This window comes from Gymnodraco acuticeps, unplaced genomic scaffold (genome assembly GCF_902827175.1).
Source record: "Gymnodraco acuticeps unplaced genomic scaffold, fGymAcu1.1, whole genome shotgun sequence".
Taxonomy (NCBI): Eukaryota; Metazoa; Chordata; class Actinopteri; order Perciformes; family Bathydraconidae; genus Gymnodraco; species Gymnodraco acuticeps.
In genome coordinates this window covers 631915-645233 of record NW_022992244.1, presented here as the reverse complement: position 1 = coordinate 645233, position 13319 = coordinate 631915, and the positions used below count along the sequence as shown (strand labels likewise).

General features: G+C 42.6%; 1 protein-coding gene across 1 annotated transcript in view; it reads right to left on the bottom strand.

Moving 5' to 3' along the window:
- Window positions 1-13319, bottom strand: part of LOC117539963 (syntaxin-binding protein 1-like) — a 30305-nt gene that overhangs the window by 3379 nt on the left and 13607 nt on the right. The window contains 18 exon segments of the mRNA XM_034206339.1: window positions 3332-3486; window positions 4316-4401; window positions 5257-5358; window positions 5773-5882; window positions 6307-6445; window positions 6650-6670; window positions 6672-6731; window positions 7196-7261; window positions 7515-7575; window positions 7669-7776; window positions 8136-8266; window positions 8419-8503; window positions 8889-9037; window positions 10596-10699; window positions 11130-11208; window positions 11999-12075; window positions 12155-12236; window positions 12364-12413. Coding sequence (XP_034062230.1) covers window positions 3332-3486; window positions 4316-4401; window positions 5257-5358; window positions 5773-5882; window positions 6307-6445; window positions 6650-6670; window positions 6672-6731; window positions 7196-7261; window positions 7515-7575; window positions 7669-7776; window positions 8136-8266; window positions 8419-8503; window positions 8889-9037; window positions 10596-10699; window positions 11130-11208; window positions 11999-12075; window positions 12155-12236; window positions 12364-12413 — 1665 coding nt within the window.

The window sequence follows — 13319 nt, the reverse complement described above, 5'->3', positions numbered from 1 at the left end:
TTAGTGCGGGCCATAGAGGTTACTGTCAGACGGGCCTCGTCTGCTTCTCTGCTGTTCCCCAAACACACAGCTTCGTGGGCCAGAAACACAACACCTCCTACGCCACTACATTACATTATTGTACCAAAATAGCATATCAAAAACAAGGAGTTGTTTTAGTAGGTGATGGCCATTTTGCTCAGGAAGTGTTGAATGCAGCAGTATGGGGGGGGGGGGGGGGGGGCAGCCATACTGCTGATGGTGAGAGCTGCTTACTGAGAAAACCAAACGTGGGTTTGTTACGATATCGCTTTAGCAGATTAGTCAGGAATGAGATGGATGCCCAGGTACTACAGTCTTTAGGGTGAATGTGTGTTTAGAGGTAGCCTTGCTAATAATCTACAAAAACAGGCAATGGGGGGGGGTCATGGACACAAGTATAATCTGTTACCTGAGCCAAGGAGGTTATGTTTTGAGTGTCCCCATGTGTTTGTTTGTCAGAAGGATTTCTCAAAAATGATGATTAAATGTAGCTGGAAACTTGTAGAGTAAAGTCTGTTAGCAGGTGATGCAATTTAGTTTCCTACATTAAGGGGGGGGGGGGGGGGGGGGGGGGATTAGTTGCAGCTGTTGGACATTTGCGGCATCTTTTCTTTTGAATTGGTTGCTAAAGCATATCAGGTGGAACATTGCTACATCCTCAGACTCTGTCAGCAGAGAGGCATATGAGAGGCGCTGACACAAAGGGACAACTTTTGGGCAACTGCACTGAACACTTCTGAAATGATTGTTCCCCGACAGCTTCCTTTCTGCCCCCAAAATGTGCCCTGAGTGTCAGCGCCCTGAAAGTATAACCATGATAAAGGAGATATTTTGCTAATATTTAGTGTCCCTCTGCAGAGGAGCCTTGAGTCATGTGAGCATGTGATGGGGACTGAGAGAGAGTGACGTAGACGGAGTCAGACGACTGTGAGTCAAAGGAAATCAAATACACAAGGGATAAAGGAGAGGATCCTTCTTTGAAATCCTACATTAAGTCAAAGAGCTGTCTGGATGTGGAAAAACCAGGAACAAAACAAAGTGATTGACTTTGCGAAGGGATATTTCGAAAAATAATCAGACAGTAAAAACGGATAAAGATGGATCTCGGGGGTAGATTAAATCTGGGGTGAGTGTTCCTCAGGCTCAAAGGGCCTTTGGGTGGTGGTCGAAGGGCGATTTAATCCACCCAGCTGAGATGATGGGAGGAGGCAGCAGGGATGGGGTCACGACGCCCTCAGACATGGCCGCTCTACACCACAGACTTTGATTGGGCTGAATCCAAATGTGGGCTTGAGGGCCTGCAAGGTCCTCCGTCACACGTACTGTGACGTGATCACCCTCTTCATGTCAAGTCTGTCAGAACACATGCCCCTGAAAACAAGGGCCCTGCAGGCATTTGTTGCATCTCTGTATCAGTGTGTGTGCTGTACTGTAGAAGGTGATGTCAAAACAGTTGTAGAATCGTGCCTACAATAAAGGAATGCTTTCTGCAGAGGAAAACATATAAAAGAAAATACCTGGTGCCAAGAGTTGAGTTGAGTCAAGCTAAAAATGCAGTGGAAATTAGACTTTTGTGCTAATAAAAAATATATAACGTCACATTCCAGACTCGCCCTCTTGCTAACTTTTAGATTTGGAGTGGTTGACGATTTGGATTCAGCCTTCCTGACAACAGACAGGTTACACCTGATTGAAGAGATGGACTCTCACTGTGATTGGCTAACTCTCAGTATAAAGGGACTAAACTATGATGGAGCGGCCCATGTAGTGGGGAAAGGTCGGTGGGTGCCCATCCCTGAGGGACAGGGGGGAGGAGGGTGGAGTTACATAGAACAGTACTGAGTGTTCAAAGAAGAAGAACAGGGAGGAAGCCCTTGTGCTGCGAAGGTTCAGAAAGGGCTTCTTTGTGCGGCTGCCTTTACTTTTTTCAGTGTGATTTCTCTCTCCCTCCCTCCCAATCTGTCTCTGCCTCACTCGGCTGGTGTTTCTGCTTCCTCAAAGGACACCCTAGTGGACTCTCGGAAGTCGGGGTGCTGGAGGTCCTTTAAGAATTTGGTGGGGGTGAGCATGTGGGTGGAACCTGTGGAGGAACAGAGGCGGCTTCACCACTCGTCTCTCAGCACATGCCACGCCCCCTCCCCCACTCGCTCCGAAAACAAAAAAGGGTTACAAAAAACTGTCGTACATACACACATATACACACAACACACACACACACACACACACACACACACACACAGAGACACACTCGTCCACCGACAGTTCACACAAATACATACAATCGCCATGTTGCACAGTAAAGAAAACAACAGACACAGAAAAAGACATGGGGGCGCTGCAATTTAAAGACAACAGTTGTTTTTAAAGACAACAGCTGAAGCAGAGCACAACAGAAACTAACAAGACATTTCCCATTTATCACACAGACTACATAAAGGGCTTTTTAACATCACAGACTGCACACAATAGGTGGGTTGTAACGGCTAGACCTTCCATGAACTTCACCTAAACTGCTTGACTGTCATGAGTCATGATCTGGATTTTCCTTTCTCCTGATCTGTGTTGTGGGCACAATGACTGATTTGTCATTGTGGGTTAAAAAAATAGTTTCTTGAGACTCCTTTTGGACGAAAGGATTTATTTACGCAGGTTTGTATATAACTCACTTAGCAAGTAAGATTTTGAACACAGACAAAATATTCTTTTTTTTACAGAAATTAAAAATGTACTATATATTATATAAAAATCAGTTTGCAAACATAATAAATGATTGAATTACATGGGTTGTATTGTTTTATGTTAGCTTTTCCTGGTATTAGTATCAACAACCACATTTCTAGTATTGTGACATCCCTGGTAGTAAAGCTTTATCTTTCTCTCAATGCACTGGACTTACACTTCCCCATCAGGGTTTGAATGTCTGTTCACCTCACTTCCTGTGGTCTCCTACACATTTCTCTTCCCCTCCATCCTTATATTTTTAGCTGTCTCCACGTTGAGAAGCTTTGACCTTCTGTGTCCCTTGTAAGACCTGATTGCTAGGATGCAGCTTATCAGCTTCCACACTTTCTATACAACATTTTGAACTTAGATACACATCCACTATGTACTACATAACACCAAGCTGAAAAGCAACTGCTTTTCTGGTTGAAGGTTTTAATGATAAACACCACATCAAGCTACAAAGTTAAACCACTAGAGGTCAGCAAAACTAGATTTTCAGGGTGTGTCAAGTTACTCTTTAAGCTTGTCATAGATGTATCTCTGAAAAATCTCTGCACCTAGTAGCGCCTACTGCTGCTCCACTCACCAATGACGGCCTCCCACTTCCCATTGGCCTGTGTGACCTCATAGGCACAGCGCATCTCGCTGAAGGAGGCGCCCCCGATGATGAAGACCATGACACGCGGCCCGGTGCGGTACTCTCCAGGAGTCTTGTTCTTATGCCAGTGTCCGTACCGAGCACTGCCAGAGCAGAGAGAAAAACAGGGAGCTGTTATTCAAGTTGTAAAGCTCGTCTCATCTATGTACATAACATCATTATGGTATTAAGTACAATACAGCTGTTAAGGCATTCAATGTTATGGATACATATGATCCTCATTGCTGGGTGTGTTTCCGTCTGTGGGGGAGGGACAGCTAATGTGGAGGATCGGTTTGTAACAGGAGAGGATTTGATTCACAATCAATACACACCAGCAGCTTCCACACACACTGCAGTGTAAGGATCAGCAGGGCTCATCCCTCCCCCTCATACACACACACTCTTCCATGCAACCCACAGAGGGAAGTATCGACGACTTGTACTAATGTCGGCTTGCTCACATTTTGGAGTTTGAGTTTCCTTGGGTGATATTTCTATTTCAAGAGTTTCATATTTCATTAGGGCTGTACCAAATTATTATTTTCTTTCTATTGACGTTTTCTAAATAAAGAATGTTGTCATATAAGAGTACCTTTTTTTTTTTTTTTAAATCACCCAACAAAAAAAGTTGTTGTCATGCCTTCTATCTTTGCACAGTGATCCGTATACGACTCACTACCTGAGAGTCATCAGTATCATCTCTGTTGGCCTTACTCCATTTTTTGGAGGAAAGTATTGATTCCTGAGACTCATTTCCCTTCCCAATTCACTATTGATCTATATCCATTTCTGTCTGTGTAATTGACGATGCAATGAGAAGCCACGCTGTACCTAATATGTAAATAGGCCTGCCTGTGTGTGTGTGTGTGTGTGTGTGTGTGTGTGTGTGTGTGTGTGTGTGTGTGTGTGTGTGTGTGTGTGTGTGTGTACCTGACAGCAGTGGTGCTGAAGGAGGCAGAGGAGCGGGTGGAGATGTAGGGGTAGTGCTTGGTGTCCAGCTTATCTTCAATAGCATCCTGCATGGGGATAAAAAGACAAAACAGATCTGTATCAGCAATAGTCCACCTTGAACACACACACACACACACCCAACCCACACACACACACACACACACACACACACACCACACACACACACACACACACACACACACACACACACACACACACACACACACACACACACACACAGCACACACACACACACACACACACACACACCACACACACACACACACACACACACACACACACACACACACACACACACACACACACACACACACACACACACACACACCACACACACACACACACACCACACACACACACACCACACACACACACACACACACACACACACACACACACACACACACACACACACACACACACACACACACACACACACACACACACACACACACACACACACACACACACACACACACACACACACACACACACACACACACACACACACACACACACACACACACACACACACACACACTTCAATAAGGGCTGTTACAGTTGTGCCAGGTCTCTTAGCAACCATGTTTAGCTCCATCATGGACGACCATTGGAGAATTGGCTTGGCACAAATAAGGGGCTAAATATAGTTGATAACAACCAGGCTGGGAGAACCGATGTTTGGCTAAGGTTGTTGTGGATGTATGCCTACTGTAAAACAGATCACTCTGCTCAGATTAATAGTGTGTTTTTATGCAACCCTTAATTAAGATTTGCTTGAAAAAAATACACATTGCAAATGCAAAAAAACATACAATATAGCTGCTGAAAGGGACGTTGCCTCTAAACAAATAAAACATTCAAACATTAAAATAGTGATTCTGGTCCTTGAAACAAACCTCCATGATGTCCTTGACCAGTGGGGTCCAGCGGGACAGCTGATAGGTCTGCTCGCTCACACGCTCCTTCCTGTCCAACTTCTTTCCTCGGCGGAGGGTGGACTGATGAGGGAAACAAGACAAGGATGTGAAGGACAGAATAAATACAAGTATTTCCTTAATGCAGGAAAAGTACTATTCCACACGTAACCCTACAAGTAAAAGTCCTGCATATAAAACCTTTTTTGAGTAAAACAATAGAGTTATATCAGCAAAATGAATTAATAGTAATAAAGTAATAGTATTAATGGTGTAGTAAAATACTTCCTGTAAGTGTTTTACTATTATATACAAGGTGTTTCAGAACAGTTATGACAGTTGTAATCCTTAAAAAAAACATAATCCTTCAGTTTATAAGAAACATCTTAATTCTGATTCAACAGACATTGTTTTGAGCTGAAAAAACAAATATAATCTGAAAAGTCACTTGTAACAAAAGCTGTCAGACAGAGTATAGATGGCCAGGGAGGGTCTTACATCTGTGACGATGGGGACGCCCAGGTGAGCCATGTTGGTGATGATCTCGCTGTCCTCAGGGGGGATCTGAGCGTGCTGGATCAGCTTGTTCAGGTTCTCCTCCGTGATGCCTGAACGAACACACACAGACACACACACACACAGACACACACACAAACACACACACACACACACACACACACACCTTATAACTGAGAAGACTGTATGCTTACATTTAATATGCTCAGCTCGATGAAAGGGAAGTCATGTTTTGTAACTCGAGTGCAAAAATAACAATTTCATTGAAACTTAAAATGTACACTATACTTTTTGTGACCTGTATACCTATTATATATATAATAAATATAGAAAGGAGAAGTTTAAATGAGAAGTCTGATCTTGGTGAATAACCAGGTTAATATTCCTGTAGTCTGAGCATTTCATCATGTCTATGTCAATGCACAGTAAGTAATGGCTTTTACTTGGACAGATAGCAGAGCAGAGTTTTATAAACTTAAGAATTGATTCATAATGGCGCCTGTAGCCACTTCTTACCATTTTTGAGGAAAATGTAGAGCAGGATGATGCGGATCTTGTCGTACGTGGTGACGTTGGCATCGAGCAGGATGGGCACGATGGCCCTCATGGGGTCTTTGATCTTCTCTCCCTCAGCGTCTGTGCCCATAGCCAGATCCTGCAACACAGAACCCAGGTATCACATCATGTTTCTCACTTAAAACCCTCAGATACACATGTCTAGGGATTGTAAAAGCATTTTATTTTATACCAATTGGGATTACAGAAATAGTTGCATTATTTATACTTGTGCACGCCTATCACAATATTCTCCTTTAGGAATACTCTCTCCATCAAGTGTTTTCTCTTTCTGATCTCACACCTGTTCCACACGGCACAGCTTTGTCCACTGTTCCCTGGTAATGCTTCATGCAGTCCTCAGCCAGCTGCAGATGGGTGGAGTACTGAAAACATAACACACACAGGGTCAGAATCACTTTCACACACATTCTTATAAACACACAACACACACACACACACACACACCATGTATACATCACTTCAGGGGACATTACATTGACTTACATGCATTTCCTGGAGACTTATCCTAACCTTAACCATCACATACCGAACCCTTAACCTTAACCTTACCCTAATCCTAAACCTAACCGAGTCTTCACCCTAAAATTAATGATTCCCCGCATGGGGACCTCCAATTTGTCCCCATAAGGGAGGCGAGTCCCCACACGTGACTGTGTAAACAGATTTAGGTCCCCACAAGTATAGTAATGCTAGGCCACACACACACACACACACACACACACACACACACACACACACACACACACACACACACACACACACACACACACACACACACACACACACACACACACACACACACACACACACACACACACACACACACCTTGCTGAGCTCCTTCTGGTACTGAGGCATCTTCTTCAGCATCTGGGACAGATCCCTCATTGTGGTCTGTTGAAACAAAAGAAAAATATTGAGAATTCAGCACAAAATATTGTTAAATAGACAAATAGCAGCTACCACAAACCACACAGGCCAAAAAGCATTGGCATTTAAATAAAGTTGTTCTTTATACTTAACATTTGACTGGAGATTTTGACATCTTCACTACTTTGCAAAGAGCAATCCCAGAAGTGATCAAACATGCTATTAACACTGTGCTACCAATATATTGGCTATACTGGATGTTCAGTATCAACTTTACCTTCTCCCCAGTGTTCATCCTCTTGCTGGCTGAAAAGTCCTTCAGCTGGCGAGTCACTTCCCTGATGACAATGTTAGATTGTGTAAGTGTGTATCCACAGCTTTAAAGAGTATGAGGAATATATATAATATACAGTAGGAGTAAAAGTACTTACTGGGACACCTCAGCTATGTGTTTGTGTCTCAGGCTCACCCACAGGTCATCGTCTTCATGCAGCAGAACCTCTTTCTCACGAGAGTCTCCAATGCCACTCGTCTCATATCTGAAGAGATAAAGACACTCATTTAGAATATATCATTTAAATGTGTGATTGAAGCAGATATTCATATTTGATAGATTCTGCTTACTGCAGCTTTAACCTGTACCTTAAGCATTGTCCATCCTGCTATCATGTCCTTAGAGGAAAACAATGTCCTATACATGTCATAAGATTATACTATTATTCCTAAACATAACTAATACTGTAATCCTTTTAATGTCATTAATGCCACTGCTGTTGTGGCAGTCTGTATTTTGGCTTCACAGTTTATGATAGACTTTTTAAAGAAGATGAGGTGGTGAATAGACTCAGACCCTTGCCAAAATGTATGCCATTTGCGATGTATAGTAATAGTTTCATACTTGTAGACGTCGTTCTCGATGGGCAGCAGGTCGTAGCCCATGGCCTGGAAGGTGAGCTCGTGCAGGACTGGAGAGACAGGGTCGAACGCCCGGTCCAGGATGATCAGCTGTGAGCGGGCCTTATCTGGACCCTATACAGACACAACCATACAGGGATGAAAGGAGTGATAACTGTGTGACTTCCAGGATACATATTTTTGCAAGAACAATATGATAATCATTGAGCATTGAAGTGACTGTATTTAAGTAGAACGGGGTAAAAAATGAGTTCCTCTAAGCTCACCTCTCCCATGGTGGGGTCATCAGCCTTGTAGGCGTCCAGTTTGTCCTGAACCAGCTGGGCCAGGGTGGCATTGTCCTTGTACTCTCTGACAGGAGGACACAAGATAGAGGGATGGTCAGCATTTAAGTGATAGACAGACAGGATACCCCTCTATTTCTCCAAAGGACATTGAGAAGACTAAAAAAGCTACTCCTCAAAACCAGCTTAGAAAGTCCCCTTAACTCACTTCTGTAAAGTGATAAATGGTAATAATTCCTTACTTTTGAGTGAGGTTTTAAAATGTGGTCTCAGTTTAAAAAAAAATCACTGATCGCAACTTTTTAAATACAGGCTGATATCCTCACTGTCATGTAAACGTTATGTTTTCTGTCAAAATGAGCTATCTTTCCAACCACTAAAAGGAACGTCTTTAGTTTGTGAGCGCTTCCTGTACCCACAGCTGCCTCTACACAGCGCCCCCTGCTGCTCACCCTCGGTATCTGACGGCAGGGTACTCCTTCAGGGTGGCGCAGAGCGTGGCTAGCTGCTCCGCCAGCCTCTCCATCACCGGGTTCTTCAGCTGGGTCTTATGGGGGCTGTAGAAACTGTGGAAGGCGTCTGCATTGTCCAGAGAGTACACCTGCACACACAAACATGGACGCAAGTTAGACTACTGCTTCCCTTTTTCATTGATTTGAGATTATTTTACATGTTTCTGTTTTGGTGTTCTGTGCACCATGTTGGTCAGGAACAGATTTCAGGAAGTATTATGATGTGAAAGCGGATTTGATCATGACAAAAGACTATCATGGAGAATGGGAACTACACTCATTGTGGAAACACAGTTTTTTACATGTAACCTTGTAGACAAGCTTGAAGTGTGATAATATCAAACATGGCGGCGTTACATAAAATCTTATTTTCTGTTCTCTCTTTATGTTGTTGTTTATCCTTTTCACCTTAACCCCCGTTTCTTTCCTCTCCTATCCTGACATTTCCTCCCCTCTATTCCTTTCACCTGTAATGTCCTTGCTTTCTTCTCTGCTTTCTTATTTATCCTTCTCACTTCCCTCTTATCTAATATCCTATCTTCTCTTGTTTTCATTTCATTGTTCCTCTCGCCTCTCTTTGTCTTTCTGCGTCTTCTCATCTTCTCACCTTTTCTGCTCTCTATGTCATTTGTTCATTTCCTTTCCTCTCCTCTCCTGCATCACTCACTACCACTCCCTCCTCCCACCCCATCTGTCTTCAGTCACATGACCTCACTCCTGCAGTCTCTATGTTAGCTCAGCTCCCATTGGCTACAGCCTGCTGTGTGGATCCTTACTCATCCAATAGCGTGAGAGCATCAGTGTGTGGGCGGGGCTATGAGGCAGCATTATGCCTGGAGCAGAAAACCACTGACTCTGAATTAATGAGAGTAGACAGGAGGGAAGCAAAGCATTGTGGGCATAGCAGCATCTTCAGAGAGTGATGGGTAGATGATGGACAGGAGGAGAGAGGTGTGTAGAGGGGGGGGGACATTTAGAAAAAAGGAAGAAGGGTAATAATAAATGGAGCGCAGAGAGCATGCTACGTGCAAAGGCAAGGATGGAGGAATGGTGGTACATAAAAAAAACCGTAGGGAGGGGGAGGAGGAGAAAAATGACGAAGGCAGGAATTTGGAAATATAGCAAGGATGGAGAAGCAAGCAGAAGGAGGAGAGGCAATGTGACAAATGTGAGTCCTTCTGGAACAGTCTGGCAGTATATAGTGTGACTGCTGAGTCAGCAGCATTAAGTGACCATCTGAGTGTGTATCTGTGTTTCTATCTACTCTCTCCGTCTCTTTTCATCCATCCTCTAACAACCATTACCCTCCCTGTTACTATTCCTGGCTGTGTCCTTTCTCTATCTCTCTCCTCCCACCAATCGATCTCTCAACGCTCCAACTTGGGCTTTCTATCTCTGTATCTCTCTATCTTCACTTAATCACTAACAAAGAATTACAGAAAACCATCTTTTATTCATTCCTTGCTCAGAGGAAAAACGACTGGAGAATAATTGCAAAAAGATATAACAATCCAGGGTGCAATAAGCAATCTTTATGTAGGATTTATTAAGCAATTGGTATGCATACTTGTGTTTTCAAATATTTGTGGGATATCCTTTTGAAACTGTGTTCTCTAACAGCACTGTGAGGCACAGCTGGATATTTACCTGAGACTCGTAGGGCAAGAAGGCGATGTTGATCTCCGTCAGAGTCTTGATGGTTTTGGAAGCACGGCTCTTTGTTAGCTCATTGAAGAGAGGATCGGGGCAGGCTGGTGAGGTGGAAAATAGATGAAAACAATGAGATATAATGGCAAGCATATGTATGGATTGAGGAATTCAAATTCCTCGGTCTCAATAATATATTTAAAATAAAATTACAACATATTTCATTGACCTATGAAGTCAGTTTTGAGATGTTTACCTGCCTACCTCACCCTTTTCTGAACAGCAGACTAGATAACAATGACGTTTCTAACTCCCTACATATTTAAATAAAAAGGTAAATGTACCTTCAAAGCAGCTCCATACTTTTAATACAATTAAGCTCATCTATCATCACTGCACAGGAGCTAGAAAGTATGTTATGTTTAAATACACAAACCCTAAAACCATGTCCTGCCTGCTCAGAAGTTTTACAACTTAAACAGTGCACTACATACAGTAATGTGGATCAAGTCTTCATGTATCTACAGTACTCACAGTCAGTGAAGAAAACATGGGCTGCCTTGTATTTAGCTGAGTGAGGGTCTTTGAAGTCTGCGATGAGGGTGTGGACCGACTGAGGGGAGACAACAGAGTTCATATAAGTGTGTTGAATACACTATAGGTGCAATTCATTCGGGCTTTATTTGAATAACACTTTGAAATGATAGTGCCAAAGCCTTTACTTAAACCACTAAATGACCAAATGAAATATATACAGCTATAAATACATTTAAAAAGATTTGCTCAGCATATAATGTCAGAGCTTATTTGTCAGCACTTTGTTTAAGTTAAGTATTAGTCCTCCTATATAAAGTCAATAATTCAGTTTTTTCAGTCTTTGCATTTGAGTATTTTTCAGGGGAAATGTTATTTAATTAGGACTGTCAAGTCATGAATCACTATCTAGTTTAGCCTACATATCCCCTGGTCTACTTTTCCCAAAGCACTGTTGTCATTGTTAAGTATACATTGGATCAGTAGGTACGTAAAATCCTAAATATAAGTATGTTCTTCTATTGCCTATACATACGAATTGTTAAACTGCATCTCATATAATTATACTCGCTGTTTATCCCTTTATTTTCTAATTATAAGTTTTGAAAATGCTTAATGCTTCTTTCATTTTGGTGTAATATGTAGCAATGTGCAAACCATTTGTTATTCTGTATGTCGTTGTACGTATATTGCAGATCATATTCAAGGCACACTGTAGACCTCAAGCTGCTTTGGCAATGCTCTACTGCTCCATCATGGTATTGCCAATATAGCTGAGTAAACAGGCGAGTGTTTGGACACACGGCGGCTTCCTGCTGCCATGACACACCTCTAAATATACACTATGAACATGAGAGGAGAGAGTGTACCTTCTCTGTGGGTGTAATCAGGTAAATGGCCTCCAGGCTGGGAAGAGGCTCTCGTCTCTTCATGATGTCCTCCACAACTAGAGAAAATAAACGGTTACAGAGGAACACACAAACAACAATGTCAACCGTGCAGAGGATGTGATGGTGGTCTCTTACTGGTGATGCCCTCCGTCATGATGTCTGTCATCTTGCAGCAGGACGACAACATCCTCATGCTCAGCTGGTCCACGATCAGTGCCTGGCAACAGGAAATAAAACAGTTACTATACAAAGTGTGTGACTAAATATTGAACCACAGTTAATTACGTCACTGACAATGAAACAGTGTTATTTAAATGAAGCAATATCTGCAAACCGTGTCTTACCTTCCATTCTCCCTTCTTCTTCACCTTCTTGATGACATCATTCATAATCTCTGCAAAAGAAAAGAGACATCAGTAATGTGATCAGGGTAGAGTGATGTGATGAGCGTAGATGTTTCATTATAAACATTAGCGGGGCACACACAAACATACAGTAGCATTCAGAACAAAGGATGTGTGGGTAAAGATTACTTTTGGGAAATTCTGAATGTACTCTTCCAATATCAGAGTAGCACATGATAACAAAGGCCCGACGTAGCTGTGTACATAACCGGATGTATGATTACCTTGTCAGGACATACTGTTTTAGGCATATGATGGAGATAGACATATGACTGTCATGTTTATTGCTTACGTGGGCCTTAGCTGAGCTTAACAAAACATTGAATACTGCTTTGAACCGGTATTCCTGCATCTTGTGACTGTGATACACCCTCTCTTGTACGCATGTGAAGGACACTATTCAGGGAACTAGTTTGTCCCATGCAGCTCTGTATCTGATGACTACTTCCATTCTTGCAAGGACAATCAATACATGTATCCTGATATTGAAGATCAAGCTGGTGACAAGTGATATTTTCTTAACAATTACCTATACTGCTGTGACATTTACCAAGTGCGAATTAATGCTTTGTTTAGGTTATATTAGCTCACCTGACACCAATTCAACCCCAAGGACAAATACAAAACTACAGTGGAAACAATCAACCTTATCCTTTCCTGACCTGATTATGTACCCTTCATGATCCCATAATGCAATTCTACCCAGGAGGACAATAGCATGCGAAAGTCAAATATAGCCTCCAACAAGGTCAATGACCACAGCTCTGCAGCAGCAGCAGCAGCATAAATCATCTGGATGAAGAGTGCATATGAACGCAGAGTGTGTGCTTTGTTTCTCTGTGATCTCAAATATAATCTCATCCACTGTGAGGTCGCGGCACGATGGTCGTGTTTAA